This window comes from Nesoenas mayeri (genome assembly GCF_963082525.1).
Source record: "Nesoenas mayeri genome assembly, chromosome: Z".
NCBI lineage: Eukaryota > Metazoa > Chordata > Aves > Columbiformes > Columbidae > Nesoenas > Nesoenas mayeri.
The window spans coordinates 59,748,928-59,769,659 of NC_137542.1; the positions used below are offsets into that span (position 1 = coordinate 59,748,928).

At 35.4% G+C, this 20,732-nt stretch overlaps 1 protein-coding gene across 1 annotated transcript in view; it reads right to left on the reverse strand.

Moving 5' to 3' along the window:
• ADAMTS6 (ADAM metallopeptidase with thrombospondin type 1 motif 6) overlaps window positions 1–20,732 on the reverse strand; it is a gene marked incomplete at its 5' end in the record, with an annotated part of 141,756 nt that overhangs the window by 16,816 nt on the left and 104,208 nt on the right. The window contains 5 exons of the mRNA XM_080362255.1: window positions 2,570–2,699; window positions 12,510–12,648; window positions 14,243–14,406; window positions 18,716–18,796; window positions 19,959–20,082. Coding sequence (XP_080218381.1) covers window positions 2,570–2,699; window positions 12,510–12,648; window positions 14,243–14,406; window positions 18,716–18,796; window positions 19,959–20,082 — 638 coding nt within the window. The remainder of the gene's footprint in view (window positions 1–2,569; window positions 2,700–12,509; window positions 12,649–14,242; window positions 14,407–18,715; window positions 18,797–19,958; window positions 20,083–20,732) is intronic.

A 20,732-nucleotide genomic window follows, 5' to 3' on the forward strand; every position in this document is an offset into this window, starting at 1 on the left:
AGAATTCAGCACATAGAAATTATGTTGACAAATATTTTAAAATATTAAAGCATTGCATGATAGCTGCTAGAGGGAATTTCTGAGTGTTCGCATGTATGTAGTAAAAGTCAGGAACTGTACAGTATATTTAGATTATTTTGTGCTGCCGCAGAGATTAATGTAGCTGTTAATCTGGCTATAATGTTTGTTTGTTTGTTTGTTTTTTACTACTGATGAATAGTTAATGCAGCTCAATTCACTGTAAATATCTCTTCACATCGTCGAAAACATTTGGTCTTCAATATTTCATATGTCGATTAGATACACTCACCTGAATCATCGTTGCAAAGGATGAAGGTGAAGGCTAGTGTGCTATCACATGTCACCAACATGGCAAAAACGCCATTCTTATATTACAGAATGTGTAATATATTCTAATATGAAGCCAGATCAATACAGAGATGCAAACAAATATGCCATATTCTGTCATTAATTTCCCAGTGCAAGAGAATTAATTTGTGATTCTTCAATACCAAACCTACATTTTTACCACAGTAGGGGGAATTAGAAAGTCTTCAGAGCTTTGGAGAGGCTAAGTGTGAATTTTTAGTTGGTTCTATGATTTACTCAAGTGCATTCTGAGGTACCTTTTATGTTTATACTGTCTGACAGGACAGTACTATTTATAGTATTCACAGAACTATGTGTTATCTGTGTAATTTCTTGCAACATGGAAATTTAAGAGTTACTTATTGCAATAACAAACCAAATATTGTGAACAAAGTCTTTTCTGCTGCTCAGGGACCTCAAGTATAATGTAGCTGGCATTCAGTTAGAACAGCCTTCTTCTATACTACTTACACGATCAGAAATCAAGAACCCTTCCTTAAGTGTCTGGCATTTTGTGCTCATCTTGTGGGCAACATTAGAATGGAGGTAGACATGGGCTCTGATATATTAAATCAGATGCTGATTAATATACACTACCCAGTTCCTGAATCTTAATGACTTGAGTTTCACCATATTCATCAATGTCCCTGCTGTACTGGATGGAGAATGCAGAAGTGTCCTGCTTTGTGGGCTGTTTTTGTTTGTTTTTCCTTGGTTTTGGTGTATTTTTGTGTGGTTTTATTTTGTTTTGTTTTAATAATGCCAATGCAAAAAAAAAAATTAACTAGTTTGGAATAACTATGTTAACATTACTTTTTAAAGTGCTAATTTGTTACTGGGTAAGCCACACAAAAGAAGGGATACAGATGCATTTGGTAAAAAGGAACTGACCAAACACAACCACTTAGCAAGTTCTGCTATCAGGTACATGGTGTGAGAGTTTAGGCACTTTTAGCCATGCTAAACAGTGTTATCTAAACAGAATCTAAGTGCATATCCTTGTAGGCTAAATATATATTTACATATAGACTGTGGGGACAATGATCTGACCTCTTTGTGAGACACTATATTAACATTCAAACATGCACAAGGTGAGAGCAGTGTAATCACTTCTGTTTATGTCAAATGAGTACAGTATGTGACACAGGTAGAGTACCTGTGGAAGACACTGCTCTGTCATCCTGCAACCAGTCACCACTCCAGAGAAGTGGATGATATTCTAGGAAGATACTGGCTTCCTGAAGACCTGTTGGGATTTTAATGCATTATAGTCTTGTCTCATTCCTCCTGATGTCCCTCATGCTACAATTTTACAGTTTCTAAGAGACACTTAGAAAAGACCACAGTATTTCTTTATTGTGTAATATCTTCATGTAATCAGCATTAATGATTTTCATGTCCAATTAGAATAGAACTACAGACTATCATCGAACTTAAATTATTCAGAGCTTGTGAACCAATAAACTGTTGTAACTCTTTCCTTTTTTACACAAGTTTTATTCGTCTCAAAATGTAAGAAGGAGTTATGCACATACTGAAATTATTTTCTAGGGTAAAATATCACAACTCTTTCTAAACAGTTTTTGTAGTAAGACCAAGCTATGCTATAGGTCCTTGCCAAGTTTCATTCTTGAACAAATGAGCTGCTGTGTTTTTTATTATAGCATGCAGCTATCTTTAAAACTATGACTAAATAGATGTAACCAAGTAGGGATCTAATCCTACAGGCACACAGTATTACTGTACACCAATGAGTATCCTGAAAAGAAAGTTATTTGACAAAACTATTACCAGTAGTTTGGTCTCCTAAGCAGTTTCTATATTTGCCATTTCTCAAGTGAACATTTCAACCCAGATTTTCATTTAATATACTTAAAAATACAGCAAACATTTAATATGTAATGTAAATATCTATGGAAAGTTTGTTTGTTTGTTTTTTTTTAATTACAAGATCTGCTTTGTGTAGTTTAAACACCACTGATCCTCAGTCAAAATAGGCCTCCTCTAGGTCAAAGTATGTATTTTCCACAACTGAAACTAAAATCAAAAACCAAACCCAAATATTCTGTCTGATAAATCAACAGGACCATAAAACTAGGTAAGAATTTTATACACATTTGGTCAACAGGATTTATTATAGATTACAAAGACTTCTCTACCTATGCAAAACACATGTCCATCTTAGTGATTAATGACTTACTCAGGTGGGCAAGGCTCAGTGTTGCAGGCTCTTTGGTTTTCTGGAGGCTTACTGTCAGGGTCACAGTAGTTGTTTTGTACAATGGAGCTGTCATCCAGCCTTTTACACACCACCTCTTGTTTCTGCACACCTTGAGATGAAATGAAACACCATTAATTAACCATTCTTGCTCTTCTACTTGTTGAGTAAGAGTGCATTTTACCTATCGATTACTAATCCTAGCATCCCACTTTAATTGGCTGAATGCTGCAGGGGTGTGAGTTCCAATTGACAGAACGCCCCTTGACCACACTAGATATTTTATTTTCCTTCAATTTTAGGCCACCCAACTGAGAGAGGTTTTTAAATTGCTGTTGTTTTCTAAAACAAAGGGAATATATTTATAGATTTACTAACAGATTGTTTTTATTTGTATATTGCACAAAATCCATTTTCTGTCTACTCCTTCTCCTAGTAAAAGACACTTAAATTTCCAAAGAAAACATCACCAAATAGAATGTGGTCACACTTCAATGCAGAATTATTGTTTATGTGTTCTGGTTTAAAATAAACCAGCAATAGTGGGAAACAGTGTTGCATTTTTATACATGTCATCCTATAAACATTGTCTTCATTAAAATAATAGAAGTATTATTCATTCTGAAAGATGCAGCTTGTCTCTGTGAACACTCATTTTGTCTGGCACTTCCATCTCCTTTTTCATTGTTAATCATCAACAGGGCAATTTAGAATTGATTATTATTCCCAAAACATCATGACATATCGCTGCCAAGACAACATTGCAAGTTAGTGTATTAAGCAGATTTTCTGATTTTTAAAAGAGCAGGATCTAAAGAAAAGCATTAAAGAATCATTGGTATGACAACAGTTCAACTCAGAGTATTGCTGTAAAGAGTAGTACACATGGTCTCCACCTCTCTTTTTAGAACAAGCTGCATGATGTTTGCTAGCATAAAAAGACTGTGGATCTGCAATTCATATACAGTTCTTATTGAACATGAGTAGTCATTAGACTGAAATAATAGGATTATCTGTATGATAAAAGTGGCAAAAAGCCCTGAACCTTTCTTAAAAATAAAAGTAATTATTTTACTTTTCCCAAATTGTGAAATGCATACAATTAAATTGGGATTAAAACATCCTGTCTTCAAATATCTGCCAACTTGACTTTACAGTGCTCTCTTCATTTTAAGACAAGCTTTTTATAGGAGGTAGATGTGCAATAATATAATTAATTGTATGTTTTTCAGACACTAAACATCCCACTAAAAACATGGAATTTCTTTCACCAAATATTTGTAGTCCTTTTGTTCACTATAAACAAGCTAATCAAATTACTTTTGCAATTGCCTCTTTTGTTGCTCATGATGGACAAGAGTCAAATTTCCTACTTTGGTTCCTCAGATGTGACCTACACAGAATCCAGGTATTTGATCCCAACAGTGAGTCAAACCTAGCCTTGAGATGTCTTGAATGTGGCCCACAAAGCATCCTGCTCAGCTACAAACTGAAGTCCCTCAGTCTACACACACAGGCATATGAAATGTCTTCATGATGTTTTGTGCAAAGAACACAGGAAAAGACGGTAGCCTCCTTTTGCATGAGCATTGGGGTGGCATGCACCCCTCCATGAGGCTGCAGATGCAGGAGTAGGTAGGATCCTTTCTCATTCTGAGGGGATTGTGGATTCCCATGAGGACACAATAACTTCTGTGACTTACGGATTAATTTAGGTAAGGTGGCAAGACTGTGGTTTCTAGTCTGTAGGTTATTTCTAGTTTTTATTCAATTACAGTCTGATGTAATATATCTTAAGTATCTTGAGACCAAAGGATGAGAAACCATACCTGTCTCTGTGCTAGATGAATGCCTTATATTCTGGATACAGGTTCAACTTTTCCTTGTCCTCCTGCCATGGGACCCATGAATCTTGCATCCCTGGCTGCATTGTAACCCAAAAGCTTATTAAAAAGTCTTCCCTCTCCCTGCCCTCTTAGACTTCTCAAATTTCTATGGCACACAGTTAAAAGCACTCTTCTGGAGATGTACCCTCAGCTGAAATCACTCTGCAATAGGGAATTGTTATTTAATAGACAACTGTCATGACATCCTGCAAAATGTGGATATTATCTCTCACATAAAAATAGAGATTTGTTAATTCAAATTATTCTCACAAAAACCCAGCAGTCTGCATCCTAAGCACAGAAGAATGTTCCATTTGTCCTCAGCTCTTAATGGTCATGGTTCTGACAAGCAGGAGAGGAATCAGATTCATATCATATCCTTTCTTACAGTCTGCTTGTGTAGGAGATGAGACATGTTGAGACCAAATGTGCCTAATGCTGGAGTCTTCCCTCTACTGTAGTACTTAAATCCAGAGTTTGTAGCTTTGCTGCTGGGATATTTCCTTTTTGATTAAAGCTACACTTAACCTTCACAACATAGACACTTCAAATCGGGTTGTAAACCATTTCACACATCTGATATATCAGGTTATCCATAAACACCACAATAATTTTAAAGTAAGCTTTATTTATTAAAAAGATAGCGATTAGTACATGACGTCTTACAGGTGAGCCAAGTAAACCAATCAGCCTTTTCATTTTGCTCTTTTTCTACATATTTCTGAATGCCACAACATTAGACAACAGTAGGTACCACTAAGCAGTATAGAAGGCTGCCAGACTGTTTTGCAAGTGTATCCGACATACCAAAATCTATATGATCAAGCTAAAAAGAAAATACCATTTTCAACAGTATTCAATCTCTCTTTTTTTATTTGCTAATTTTCAATTTTTGTACTTTAAATGATGCAGTAATTTTGCTAGATAGTTAGGTCCAGCTGGAACTGATAAACAACTCAAACCATTAGCATGGAGGACTCTCAAGGGCCTGAAGTACATGCCTCCACATCTGTTGGTCAATTCTGTTAATATACAGATATTTTCTATCAGATATTCATCAGGTATCAAAGATTTTAGAGCTTCACGTAAAGATGTTCCATTTATAGCATCCTCAGCACTTAATATTTCAATTATACGAAATAATACAAGACTGAAATTCAGTGAGATCTTGCACTATAAGGGCAATTAAATAACCTTGGAACACAGGAACTTTGAACACACAGCTAGAAGCAACACCCTTCCATTGCTGAACTGATGAAGTTCCACTTTATGCCCAGGTGCATTTTTTTTTCCTCTGAACTTCACACCTGTGGCTGCCCAAGTCAAAACTTTCTTTCAAATTACTTGGTTAACACAATAAAGTTAACTCTTGCAGTTTCTGTGCTGTTAGATGCAACGTTCCTCACCACCCTTCTGTACATCTCCTCACATCTGGGTTTATTACAGCCACAATAATAATTGTCCCCAGTACTCCAGAGGGATTTTACTAGTGTTTTATCCAGTGCCATTAGCACTTTTAAATAAACACATCCTAAATTCAAATCTGCCTTTATAATGACTACAACATATCCCAGTCTTCCCCACATGTCTCCTAGTGCTGCACTGTCACCAAATTTCATCAGAGCTTTCTACTTTTTATGCTGCCATCAAAACAAGAAAAACTGAAATCTCATGAGTCATGTGAAACATCGTTAAGAAGCCCACTAGGCTCATTGCCTTTTGGCCTGGTAATTTACATTTTAAACATGCCTCTTGTTCAGTAATAATTTATTATATCTTTTAGGTTTAGATTACAACAAAAACCTTAAGTCTAGATCAATTAATCTACTACATTTCCTTGGTCTAGAAAATTAGTTATGTATTAAAATATATCTGGCTAGCCAAGCATGATCTATCATGCTACTCTTGGCCCCATTTGTCACTTATTTCTAGATCTTTATACTTTTTTTCAAAATTTCAAATCAGTTAGTAGCTCAATGTTGTTATTTATATACAAGTATATTTATATATATAAAGACACACAGAGTGAGAGATTATTTTCCTCAGTACTCTACTCGTTTAGTACTATTTTAATAGACATAACAATTGCAGCATAAAAGAGAAAAAAAAAAAAAGTTTACCAGATTTATAATCACTTCCTTTGGTTCTTGACAAGTAAGTGGAAGATCTAAATATCTGAGAAGCTATGACAAGGTAATTCACTTTAAATTCTATAATCTATGCAAACACTGGCAACAGATATAAAATCACATCTGACAACCCGAGCAGGAGTATTTCTTTTGCAAATTTCTACTTAAACTTGAACATGATTAGAAATAGTATTTAAAGGGTCTAGGCAAACAGCAATACTAGTAACATGGCACAGCTAGCTGGCATACAATTTGTGTTCATCTCCAACTGATGAATAATCACTCATCCTTTATATCACAAGCTGCCTGAATTCTTTTTGTGGCAGATAAAATAAGTTGCATGTTGCCTTCATAATGATATTTCCCTCAAATATAATTGCTTTAAAATAATAATTTATAAATACTTCAGAATTTAGCATTTTAATGATGCATACCATTCTCACAAATATAATTATGTGATAGCATTGATATTAATGTTATGTTTTCACTAGATTTTCTGCTGGCTTCAGACACATTTCCTTCTAGGCTTTCACTAAAAATTGGCAGCCTCAGTAAACTAATTTCTGAGGATCTATGTACTAGGAAAGTATTCTGAAGTACTATGAACACAAGGTATCACTGCCTCATTTTCAAAAGAATTTAAGTCAGACGTGTTATTTATTGAACACTGGTCAAGTAGCATATCACCCGTAAGATATTCACCACTTCTCACTCACACAGTGAAGAATCTTTAATCCATGTCAGGAGATGTATTAATCCAGTTTTAAAATGTTCTGCAGCATCTTTCCACACAACACATAAACTTTGCATCATGGCTGTCTAATTACAGTGCTATTTAAAACAAAATCTCAGAAACAAAATTCAGCTTCTAACTTTAAGACAAGAAAAAGAAATGGAAAAATGTACTTTTTTACTCAAATGACAGGTACATCTTGGTTAAGCCCTGTGGGCCTTGAAAAAATACTTTTAAATTATCAACTCTTCCCTGAGTATATGGTCTCTCTTAAAATAACCTAAAAAGCACAGCTAATCAAGTTCATTTAAACTCTTGCGGGAATAATTACAAGCAGTTAGACAGAAACATTCTGCTTTCAAATCTACAGATTTATAGTTTATAATAGAAGGCATAAAATGTCCTCATGACTGGTCAATGCAATTCTAAGAGAAAACAAAACTCCAGTGGTTTAGTTACCATAATCTCCAGAGACCTGGGATGTTTTGCAGATTTCAACTAACAAATAGTCTGCATGACTTTCAGCAGCCAATTTTTAAATTACATGGAGCATATTTTATTCTTAAATTAAAATTGCAGGCATGTAAATGCTATCTCTATTTTTAAAAGTAAAACAAAAATTGTGGTTTGTGATTGCAACAATTAATTACAAAGATGCCAGTACCAATACATAGTGAAACCTGCATCACTAAAACTAGTGCATGCTGGTTAACCCAGACATACTTTCTGAGCTCACTCATCAGATCACAAGATGTTCATCACAGAGCCAAACTTTTGCCTTGATGAGGACAAGTATGTTTTATTTGTCTAAAGACAGTTCCATAATTCATCTGAGGGCATGAAAGAAAAACACAGTAGGCACCACTCTACAAGAGTGATGAGCAGCAAAGAAAACTGGGCAGCAAGTTCACTTATAATACTATACTGACTATTTCAGAAAAAAAAAAAAACAACAACAACAACAAAAAAACCCCAAACAACCAAACCAAACCAAACCAAACCACAAATGTTAATATCTAAGACATTTAACTCATCTGGAGATGAACTCTAATAGAATGAATGACATCAAGACCAATGCTTGGAATACCTGGTAAATTTCAGATAACAAATGATGTCATTTGTTGCCATTTACTGCTAGAATTTATTAAGCATGGAAGAAATTTTAAAAGGGGGGTATGCACTTATTGAAGTTTATTTTTAAGCGTATACAAAAGTAAAATGACACAGAAGGATTTTTTTTCTTTTTTTCCTTTGTTGGATTTAAAAAAAAATCATCACTAACTGTTCCCTTTCTTGCTAAGAATACTGGATCTGGACAAAGTCATACACTTACCCTTGGAAAGCTACAAGAAAACATAAAAGAAAGGACAGGCACAAGAGTAAATAAACTGCAATTCTATGATATGCGAGTGATATAATCCTTTCCTATTTTATCACTTTATTCTATTTCCAGGCCTCATGTTATTGTTTTATTTCCCATTTCTATGTATTGTAGTTTTCCCTCAGACTTTCTCATTAAATTACAAAGTAATCAGGTTCTTTTAGAAAATCTTCTGGTTTTGTCATTTTTTCTGAATTTCAGTGAACTGTTCATCCTTCTGAATTCCCTGTGTTCCCTACTTTCCCACACTTCTCTGTATAGATGAATTTGCGCTGTGCATTTTGGTATTCTCCAGCATTGTTTTATTGTCTTGTCCGAGTCTTGTCCATCAGCTATAAAGACCTATATGAGATAGTAACAAAATTTCCTTCTGAAAACACTTGACTCAGAGTAGAATAGTGGACTTTCAGGGAAAAAAAGGGAATCAGTACGGAGAATACACATACTTCAGTTGTACATAATGTTCCCATAGAGGAAGAACTAGCTCAGATATTATAAATTTGCATTTTAAAGAAAAGTTTTTAAATATAAAAAATACTGGTTCTAGTGTGCAAAAAGAAAAGCTGCAATTCTAGATTTCCATGCCTAAGAACAGACACGAAGAGATATTAAAAATAAACAAAATTATATTCTCATCCTACATACGAGTACATGAATCCAGGAAGACAAAAGGGTTGTCTGTTACCAGGCAAGCCTTTTTAACTACCTGGTAAATCTGAATAACTTATTTTTAGAAAAACTTAAGAAAATACCAAAATAAATCTCAGACTTTGTGACTTGATTTCTGCTTGGTTCACTATATGTAACATGATGCTCCATGGCACAGAAACTACGGAATATTTTGTTATTTTCCCCATTAACATGAATCACTCTACTAAATACACATCTGACAATCTCTCATGAAAGACTAACTTCCTTCTGGTTTTTAGAGGCAATCTAAACATGTAAGTGTTGGTTTCACAGACTTTAATTTCTCTCTTAGATCACTCTATAAAAATACAAGGGGAGAAGAGGTATAATGTCTACTGTAGAAAGAGTCCATTAATTTCAGGTGCCTGGCTGAGTTTTCAGAATACTTTGCTCTACACACACTCCATGCAACAATGAAATTCATTGCATGCTTCAGAGGTCAGACATTCCAGAAAGGTACCCATATAATGATGAATTGGTAATTAGCAAGTAAGACTGCAACATGTGCTTTTAGCTGCTCAGCACCACACGGGAGTCACACAAGGGAGCTCTGGCACTGTACTGAGCTGTCCTACTTACTACTATTCCATTTGCCATGCTCTTCCTACTCTGCAAAACTAAGACATGCTAGAAGGGAGGTGCATATTTTATGTTCTTTTAAGAACAGCTTTTTAAGTGTAACATAAACCTAGACAAAAAGGCATGACATTAAAATTCAGATGTTAAATATGTTAATTAGAATTTTTAGATTTGCTTACAGCTCTGACATAAACCCTATGCTTTGATATAAAAATATATCTGGCTCTACATCATCTGGAGCTTTCATGGATCAAGATGAGTTACCGTATGACCAAACCTTGATCAGTTCTTGCACTACAGGTGGGACACACCAACTACAGTAAGAGGCGGGAAAATGCTGATGGCTTTAACCTGTTCACAGTCTGTCCCAGAGTCACTATATAATTATTTTATACCTCATAAATAAAAAAGTAATTTCCACACTAGTATTTCTCACATGCTTATTGTTCTTTTTTGACTTTCATTGAGAAATTAACTGTTTTATATTTTGTTATCCTTAGATGTAGAGCAAAATGCCTCTTCTAAAGACAGAGTTCAAGTAAGCAAAACTTCAATAACAGACTTCATAATGAATCCTATAGGAAACAAAGCCATGTAGTGGTTTAATTTCCAAGTTCTCTCAACAATGCATATTTATAATAACCAAATTTTCCAGCTACAGTCTCTGTCTCTACAACTTTTGTCTCCCTTTTTCCCTGACTCAGCTCCTTTTTAGAATTGTGTCTTCTTTTGGCACATGGTGAAAGGTGTTTCATAAAATGTGGAGGAATAGCAGGTACCCATATGGAAAAAGTAGATACAGTTTTTAACTTGAACTATAGTGACAACAAAATTCCTTGAGCATGCAGCTCAGTGAAAATTAGTGACCATAGTATATTCTCATATTAAGTTGAAAGAAAGGAAAGTGCCTGGTTTAACCACCATAAGTTACTGAAGAAAATATTTCCCAAAACAAGGTTTCAAATGAACAGAAGTATGTAGTTTTCAGGGAGTCACAAATCTTCCCTTAGAAGTTAATCAATTAAGTTAAATGTTTTATCCTAGACAAGTGCCTACTCCTTCAGAGCCAATTACTTTTTCCATTGCATATTGTCAAATCTGTGAAATGACAATGATCTGTATGACAGAAGATCTAGGGCTAAAATCTTACATTTATCTAAATCAGTGGGAATTTTCCCATGACTTCAAAAAGATAATTAACTCATTGTCATCATAAAAATAGGATTGGGCAGTACTCTTAAAGTTCTTGGTATAATCTGTTGCTATGAGCTAGGCACTTCCTCTCTTTATACATCTTTAAAATCTTCCTTTTCCTACCAGACTCATCATTACTAAAATAGTAGTTTAAAAAGCAATCTTGTCACTCAGGAATCCAACAAATGAATAATAAAAATATTGGAGAAAGTTGGCACTTTCCTCTATTTTGTTTCAAGACTTGCCCTATTTAGCTGCACAGAAGATAATTTGTGCTGTCCTTTGTGTATTACATATGGCTAAGCAAATAGCTGTATTTAAACAGCAAACAGACACAGCAGGTTCCAGCAGAAAGAAGAGTCAAGAAGGTTCTAAACATTGATACCTTTGATACCTCCAGTAGCCGGGGGGGGGGGGGGGGGGAAGAGACAAATATTTGATCCAAAGTTTCTTTAAAAAAAGATGGTGTCTTCTTCTTTCTACGAAGAGTGCACAGTGTAATAGAAAACTGAAATTCTAAGGTGGATTTCAAGCACTCTTCCGTGTCTTCTGAAAACAAGGTATGCTGGGGAGAAGATGCATTCCATCTCCAGAGAGAAGAAAGATACTGTTCATACAGCACTTCTACTCACCAGTCCTTGCAGCAGCAATGATGTTGGCTTTGAAGGAAGCCAACTGTCCTGCTCTCCCAGCCAGAGGTAAAGAATTGCATTGGTGGCCACTAGAGGGAGGATTAGGAATATAGTAAATTGTGGGCAAAAGGCACCCATGATGAATCACATGGGACAACCCACAAATCCCCCACTGTTGCCAAAGGGCAACAATTCTCAGATACTGCTATGAGCTGGGTAGTCATTATCATCTGCTACAGAGGAACTGCCAGTATGCATCCTAAACTTTGGTGGCCAGAGGATAGGAGGGCAGACTAGAATCATGTGAAGCACACCTACAGACACATAAAGATAGATAAATCCCTTTATTTACAGTTGTGTTATTTGCCTTACGGTTTTAAATTTCCTTACTTAAAACTTCTGATGTCCTTTATCAAGAAAGTTCCTACGAAAAGGAAATATGCCAGCTTCAAGAGGATCTCAGAAGAAGCATCAGCAGACAGACACACCATGTTGATACCCTCTATTTAACAAAAACACTCAAACATATTAGACGTACTTGAAAACAACAAAATCTGTTGTGATAAATGTTCTTTCACTAAATTAAGGTTTGAAGCACATCTGAAAGAAATGTTTTCAATTAGTTACCTAGGTAATAATGTAGTAAACTGTATCTTGCAATTCAGTTTACCCTGGAGCTTGACTGCCTGGTATCTTACCTCCAGCACAAGTGGCAGAACATTCTGACCAAGGCAGATGATTCCATGCAAAGCCAACTTCATTGTCTCCACTGCCAGTGCGAGAGATGGGAACATTGAATTTATATCTTATACCCAAATTTTGTTCCTGTAGCAGAATCTGTAGTTGAAAACAACTGGTTATACCATTAAAACAGGCAAGCAGAGGGCAACTACAGTGACATTTAATCTAGGTATGTGTTATGTCCTCGGCAAAAGGAAAAAAGTAATAAAGCCATAGTAGATCATTCAGGTATTCCCAAAAGAATCTGAACTTTTAAAACATATACAAAAGTGTTATTGTCTAAGGCAAATTTTGTCTTTTTGTCTTCACCCCCCTTAACATAACTTCATAATTCTATTAAATATTTATTTTATTGTTCTAAAAAGCCATTTTTCATAAAATTACTCTCTTAATGGAAATTAATTTGATAGCTGGATAATTATGTGAAGTCAAAAGTTGTTTAAGGACATCACTGTGCAAACATGCAGCATTCTCCACTGAAATCTTGAGAGGAGCTATTAACAGTAGTTATGAACCTAGCTCTGCCCTTGTCTGCACTTCTATTGACTACAATAATAGTGATAATACTAACAGTAACAGACTGTTGTTGAAATAATTGTTTTCCCCTAATGCAATAGCCAACAGCACAACTTGGTGGAATCATGAGTGATTCTTTTAAAGGAATATCAAAACTGTCACTGCAGCCATGTCCCTGCAGGTGATACAGAATTGCAACAATCGCCATGAGTTTTTGTCTACCCTCACATTCTTTCTGTTGCTAATAATATATTTCATATTAGAGGCAGTAATCTGACATGTCTCTGAGCTTCTTCTCACCCCCTTCTACCTTCCGTGATATTTTGCAGGGGCATATTTGCCTGTCTGCACTGGACAAAAGAGTAGAGAACTTTCAGTAAGGAAGTCAGTGGCACTGAGCGAATGGACTCTCCAACTTATCCACAGCTACAGCAGGAAAATGAGGATTCGGGTGTTTGAAAATGCTACTTAAAATGTGAATAACCAGGCAACAAGCATTCCATATATAAAAATATCCCATGTGGCTCAAGAATCCCTGAACTGCAAATCTAGAAGCTAAAAGAATATACTGGGCAAGTATCACCTTGTTCTTATATTCAACACAGTAGCAAAACAGTGGGCTTACTATGGCCTGCTATCAGAGACAGGGTATAAGGACTCTGGTCACATCTTCTGTTACATTCATATACTTTGTAGAATCTGTTCAGAGCAATGTGTGTCACAGTAACACACTTTAACACGGGTCAAATCATGATACTTTTTGTGCTGTGAATGTGGTTCACACTCAGACCAGGCTTAAAACCACTGACATCTACACAGCTGCCAAGAACTGTCATGCTATATCTCAACACTTCAATCTATCAGCATTATGCAGAGACACACTATATGCCCCATTCACAATGTTTGCTACCATTTTCTGAAACACACTTGACAGAGAAGGGGAGTTTTCTGTGAGATTTCCTGGGGCTTTTCTGACTTCTTTCATCAACTTTTTTCATCACAATGTTTGCCAGTCAGTTTTGAAAGGTAGGAAAGCTGCATTAAAACACAAATGCCAAGTCCCAGCTACGTAAGTTGTATGCTGTTTGAGAAAACATTTTATTCACTGTCTTGTCTTTTCTCATAACACAAATAGATATTTCAAATATCAGAAACATGTTAATTATAACTTTACCATGACTATGAGATTTTCTGAAGTAGGGCCCAGCGCTTCCAATGACTCTGGTTCATCTGTTGGCCTCTTGTAATGGAAAGCTGTTCCAGCAACATCAAACTTTCTTGGCCAGTCAATAGTCCAGGCACCATTAATATAGTAGTCATCCTCTTCAGATTTTAAAGCTTAAAAAAAAATACAAGCCACCTAAAAATTGGAAGCAGCATTTATAATGGAGAAGCCATTTCAAATTAATCTACTAATCTGTTAGAACTATGTGAGCTTAGCTCAACATCACTATTTTTTCAAGCAATATAAAACCTCTTCTTCAGTCTTGGTCAAAATATCTCTCATGCAGTTTGACAATATTGTCCCTGCAATAACCACCAATGTGCAGGTATACTATGCAGATTTAAAGATACAGGTGCTATATGGAACAAAACAGAATGCCTCATGCACCTTCAATTTCCAAACATGTGCAATGTATGCTATGTAAGGTATATGCAGGTCTCAAATGTGTAATCAATTATCAATCTAGTCTTTGGATTAATAAGTGCAGGTATGGGATATGTAACTCAGATAATGTGCAGAGGTAAAAAAGAGAAGGAAATTTGAATCTGACGTATGGTCCCAATCAGCTGGTGCTTTGTTGTCTTTGTCCACTGGTTCTTTTTCTCTTCTTAAAGTGTAAGTCTAAGACATTTCTACTACAAACCCAAATACTAGATACTTAAATATTATAAAACGTTGTATTATCCCTAATTTTCAGCCTTAAACCACAAAAATACTGCAGACAAAACATTAATTATTTAGCTAACCAATCAATTAGGCTGGACAAGCACATACTGTTCAGGGATCTATATATGATATTTTATTAATAATATTAAATTAAGTTTCTAAATGTGAAAATAACTTTGTATCTTAAGGTGACTGTTCTGTTAATTAGATATTGACTTCTTGGCTTAAGGTGAAGATTATCAAGTTAGTCAGTATTCATATTTACTTTAAATAAAACATGTTCTTAAAGGCAAAGTTATGGTTGGAAATATATGATCAAACAGCCATGTCATGTTCTGTTGAGACAAATAACTGACATTACTAGGAAGGGAACAAACATCACAATCATAGGGAATAAAACAACTTACAGTCAAGCTTTTTTCTCAACTACATCTGTGTGAACAGATGGTTTATCTTAAATAGTTAGGGAAAATGTCTTGATGCTCAAATTTTTTAAAACAGATCAGAGAGCATTTATATGAATAGGAGATAGCTGGGGAGGCAGTATTTTTCTGTTGGTGACAGCCATATTCAGCAGGGATTAGTAACCATTTCCATCAGTAACATAAGGTCTGAAAAGTACTGTCTTTCCATAGCATGAATTTTATTCCACTGACTTCCCTGGGTTTACTTTGGAAACAGTCATGTGCTTTGGGTGAAGAAACTAGTGCTGACACATTCACTTATCTGGAAGTCTCAAAGTAATCAGATTTCTTATTGTCTGTATAGGTTTTGTAGTACAAGGAGGAGATAGTGAAAAAAGTTAATATAGGAGAACAAGACAAATTGCAATCAGTAATGTACCACAGAAAGGAACGGTACTTCACTATTTTACATGGGTATATGAAATAACTGTTACAGCTGAACACCAGCATTTTGTTTTATTAGTGGTCCTGTTTCCACATGGCCAAAATTTCTATCCAACCTGCTTTTACAAAATCTAGCTTAATTAAAAGGCCACAGAGTCTCCCAAAAGTACTAGGACATATTAAAGTCTCTCTTACTGTGCCACTCAATCCCAAACATTTTCTTGTCAGCATGTCTAATATCTACTAAGAGCAAATACAAAGTGAATTATTTAATTATATTATTTGAGGCATACAAACAACAGTGAGATATATAAATGAACACAAGTCAACATCCTATTTTTCCATACTTAATAATTCTGAAATTATATGGTATCAGTTATATGTATGTTATTAACACTTAAACCAATGAATACCCAGAAGCAAAGAAGTTCCTTTTTCACCTCTCTGACTTCCAAAGAAAAGTATATTTGCATTCTGTAAACAGATTTACCTAATGTCAGTTGTCACGCATAGGTGAAGGCCACACCATTGTGAATAGGATTCCAATAATATAATTACATGACAATGGTGATGCAGTGGCATAATGCTATTAGCATATGAGACAGAATGAACAAGTTAATGTCCTAATTGAGTCCTTTGTGAGAACATCAGAATGGAGGAAGCCCATAGAATATTAGCACACAACACCCTGTTGCATAAGGGGAATATAAGGGAAGACATCACCCCAGATCAAGACATTTAAGGGAAGATAACAGCATTACTAAATACACACCTTTTCAGCAGCTCTGGAAATAGGTATTTTGTTGTTGCTGTGTTATTTTTTGGACAGATCAGTTTAAAATGCTGAATTATTATTAGCCAGAGATGGGAAGAGAGGACAGGCATTGACTGGGCTAACTGAATTGCCAGCTGTCTACCTGCAGCCTAAACTTGAGGTCATGGCTTGCAAAAGAATTGGATCTTAGTTTCTATGGAACCATGAGATGTTTATTGCAAGTTAATTTAAAGCCTGCTAACTGAAATTAACAAAGAAGTCAACATGACAGCTACAGAAGAACAGAGTTGTTTTTTTCTTTTTTTTGTGTGTGTATCCAAAAGGAAAAATTGATTTCTTAGACTGTGATCACATATTTGGCAGCACTACACATAAAATATAATAATAAGTGCAAATGGTTATTTTCAGCTGAGTCAGTTCTCTAATCTGGTTCATGATGTGGCCACACAAGCAGTTGTCCTGGAACAGAAGCAACTCCATAAAGACAGGGAAGGAGCTGTGAAGTGGACACTGCCACTAAAGAAATATCCATAAAACATCCTTGAGGTATTTATTTTAACATAATACAGGGATTTTTAACTACCATTGCTCTTGTATAGTTCTTTTAAGGGAGCAGACAAATTAGAAGCCTTCCTTTTCCCAGAAATAGGTGATACTAAACCAGGATCTGGTCCACACTTACAAAATAAAACATCCCATTGCAAAATTAAATGGTCTCTGTGACTTAGTAAGATTATCTTTCATTAGGCTATAGTGGCACCTTTGAAAGTTGGAAACACAACAAAACTAGTGGAGAAGAATCCCCCATTTGTGTAGTCAGGGCTTCTGTGACATGAAGTAAGGCTGTGAAGGGAGAGCCTGAAACTGAGGAAACCCCTTGAAATTGTGACAAGCACATAAAAAAAAAAGTGTGTATGTACCACTTTAGATTTCTGGATCTGTGGACAGATTAAATAACAATTAAGTTGCCTGTATTATTTATATAAGAAAGAAAATTACATTTTTCATTCATTTTATACAGATGGTGCCAATCTAAATGCTTTTCCTGACTCATTATCTACTTGAATTACAGAAGGGTGGAGGCAGGAAGAAAGAAAAGTAGGCATCCAACAACAACAGGTATAATTATTATCAATAGAATCAATTTAGGACTAAATGTATGTAGGAGGATAATTGCCCTTCTAACTCACACAAGCATCAATCCTTTCCAACATGTTAGTATTATATATACATACATATATACTGACTACATGGAGTACATACTGACAAAATAGCCTCATCAGCTGCTGTTCAGCCTAAACAGGTTATAGCTTTTGGTTGTGCTAATCTGTTAAATTTGTTGTACGATTAATCAGCTCTCACATCTATTTTTTACTAGGAAATGGGTGTTTCTGCACTACTTTGAGCTGACCTATATACAAATCAGGGTACAGAGACTTTCAGAAATGCATGTCTTGAGTTCAACAAAGCCAGATTTGTACATATCAGTAATAAAAGCAAAACAAATCAAAACAAAAAACAGAAAGCAAATTTAGCTGTCTTTAAATAAAGGAATAATATGGGAATTTTAAGTTAATTCTGTGCTTTACAACAGGCTTCCTGAATGAGCTCAGTTAAGCACCTAGTTTTTCTGCACCTCATTTGCCTTATCTATAAAACAGGGACAGCATCTAGCAACATAGCAACACAGAAATACTGAGTAATTAATACATTAAATTGCCTGAAGATATGGAGACAGTATTGTTAGCATTTAAGTAACTTAGTAACTATGGCTGTGGATGAATAATCATTCCAATAATAAAATTGTGGTTTAGAAAGTTTATAATCCCCCAAGATCAGAGACTTCCCAGATGGAAGACGTTACCTCAGAGTGGGACAGTAGATCATTTGAGAGTTCCGCATCCACTTCAGCTCAAGCCTAACACCATAACCATAGCAATGCATTTCATTAGCTCCATTGGAGAGAATACATCCTAACCAACTACTGTAACTGTCTGATCACAACCTAATATTAACCACTAATTATTTCCTCTGCTGCTTCTACAGCATGTATGGTTTGGCCAAACCAGAAAATGTAACTTAAAATCACAACATTAACTTAAAAACAGTCTGCTATTTAAACTATGTTCTTACCAATATAGTTCTTTGACATTGCCACTTCTCTTATTTCAATATGCACAGAACCTCTTGGAATTTGAACCACTTCCATATAGCCTACAGGACGAAGGTAAATTTTATTTGTTGTTGTTTACATTAATCAATATTAGTCATGAAATGAATCATTACTAAATTATTTACTACCAAAAAATTAATATGAGATATAGGTTTCAAATGTAGTTGAACATTTTCTTTCATGCAATATAAAGAAAAACTCTTTAAATTTCATACAAAAATTTGAAAGCAAGAGCAAGAACTTACCATGTACTCAGGAATTCCTTTTTTTAAGTGCTAACAAAGTCTTTCAAACAGTGTATCACAAGTAATTAACATTAAAATGACCATAGAATCACCAGATAATTCAGGTTAGAGTGGACCTTGGAGAGTAATTTAGTCCAACTTCCTGCAATGAGCAGGGCCAGCTAGGAGACCAGACCCAGTTACTCAGCATTTTATCTTGCTGGGTCATCAAAAACTCTGAAGATGGAACTGTAACACCATTCTGGGCAATGTGATCCACTGCTGGATTGTCTTCCTGGGGAAAAAGCTTTCCTTCCATTCACTCAGCACCTGTCCATTTATAGCCATTGCCTCTTCTCCCACCATGTACACATCACTGTGAAAAGCCTGGCTCTAACTTCTCCATAAACTCCTCATAGATATTGGAAGGCCGATACCATCTAGGTTCCCACAAATCTCCTCTTCTTCAGGCTAAATAAGCCCAGTTCTCTCAACCTTTCCTCATGGAGGTGCAAGCTCCAGACGCCAATCATCTCTGTGGTCCCTCACTGATCCAATGCAACAATCCTTTTCCTGTATTTGGGAGCCCAAAACTGATAATATTGTCTTTTTTGAGCTCAGATTCAACTGAATTGCCCATACACAGTCTCTGAGCTCTTAAAAAGATGAACTTAAAGAGACATTTCTGGATTCTTTCTATTCTAAAATTTCATGTATGACTAAATATCAGATTATACCATACACATTAAAATCATACACAGCATTACTCATAAAGTGCATTAAACACCAAGTGTTCAGTAATGAAACTTGTTGTATTTGACATAAATCCAAACTAATATGGAAAATATAAACAATGAGGCAAAAGGAGTCAAAGTGAATGATCAGCTATGATGCCATGCTGGAAATCAATGCGGCACTGTTATTTGCTAACCAGTCATCTAAATGTATTGCGCAATAGAATGGACATATATGTGCATACCTCCTCTGGGCAATGAATCATTGAAGAAACCTTCAATGGCTTCACATGTACTCCCATCTCCCCCACAAACACGGCATCTATCTTCCTTAGCATCAGACCCCAAAATATTGTCACAACCTACATGCTGAGAACAGATAGGAACAAATATTTTAACAGGATTATGGTTTATTGCATCACTATCTACATAGTTTTTTTGAAGTGTTTCTCTCAAGTCTGAAATATTCAGTTCTTCTTTTTATCTACTCCTTTTTTGATAGTTGTTACCATTAAGTGGGCTTTCCCTTACCAAATCAAGAAATTTTGAAAGGAGAACAATGCACATCTTGTGTTGTTACCAAATCTTGATTAATAAGTACTTTGTATTTCTGCTGTGACTTTCAGGAAGGGATGTCACAGTGGTCTACAAACAATATAGTTACTAAAGTTATCAATAAACAATTACTGATGGTTTTATTTGATACTACAGCAGCTAACTGTGTTCTATCTATTGCTTTGTTAAGGTAAACCTTTGCCACGTGTTACTTAAACATTTACGCAACATAGATAGTACTATTGTTCCCAAAACAATTTTCAGCTTCATAGACCATATTTCCACATCCTCCAGGCAAAACTCGCAATTGTTTTTGTAAGTTCGAATGTAAAGTGTAAATGGCTTCACTGTAAGAATGAATACAGAACGAAATTTAGTGAAAGGCTGAATTACATGCTGTATTAGATAGGATTCAAAAGCCTTTGGAGAAAAGAGTTGCCTATAATTGATCATAAAAAGTACAT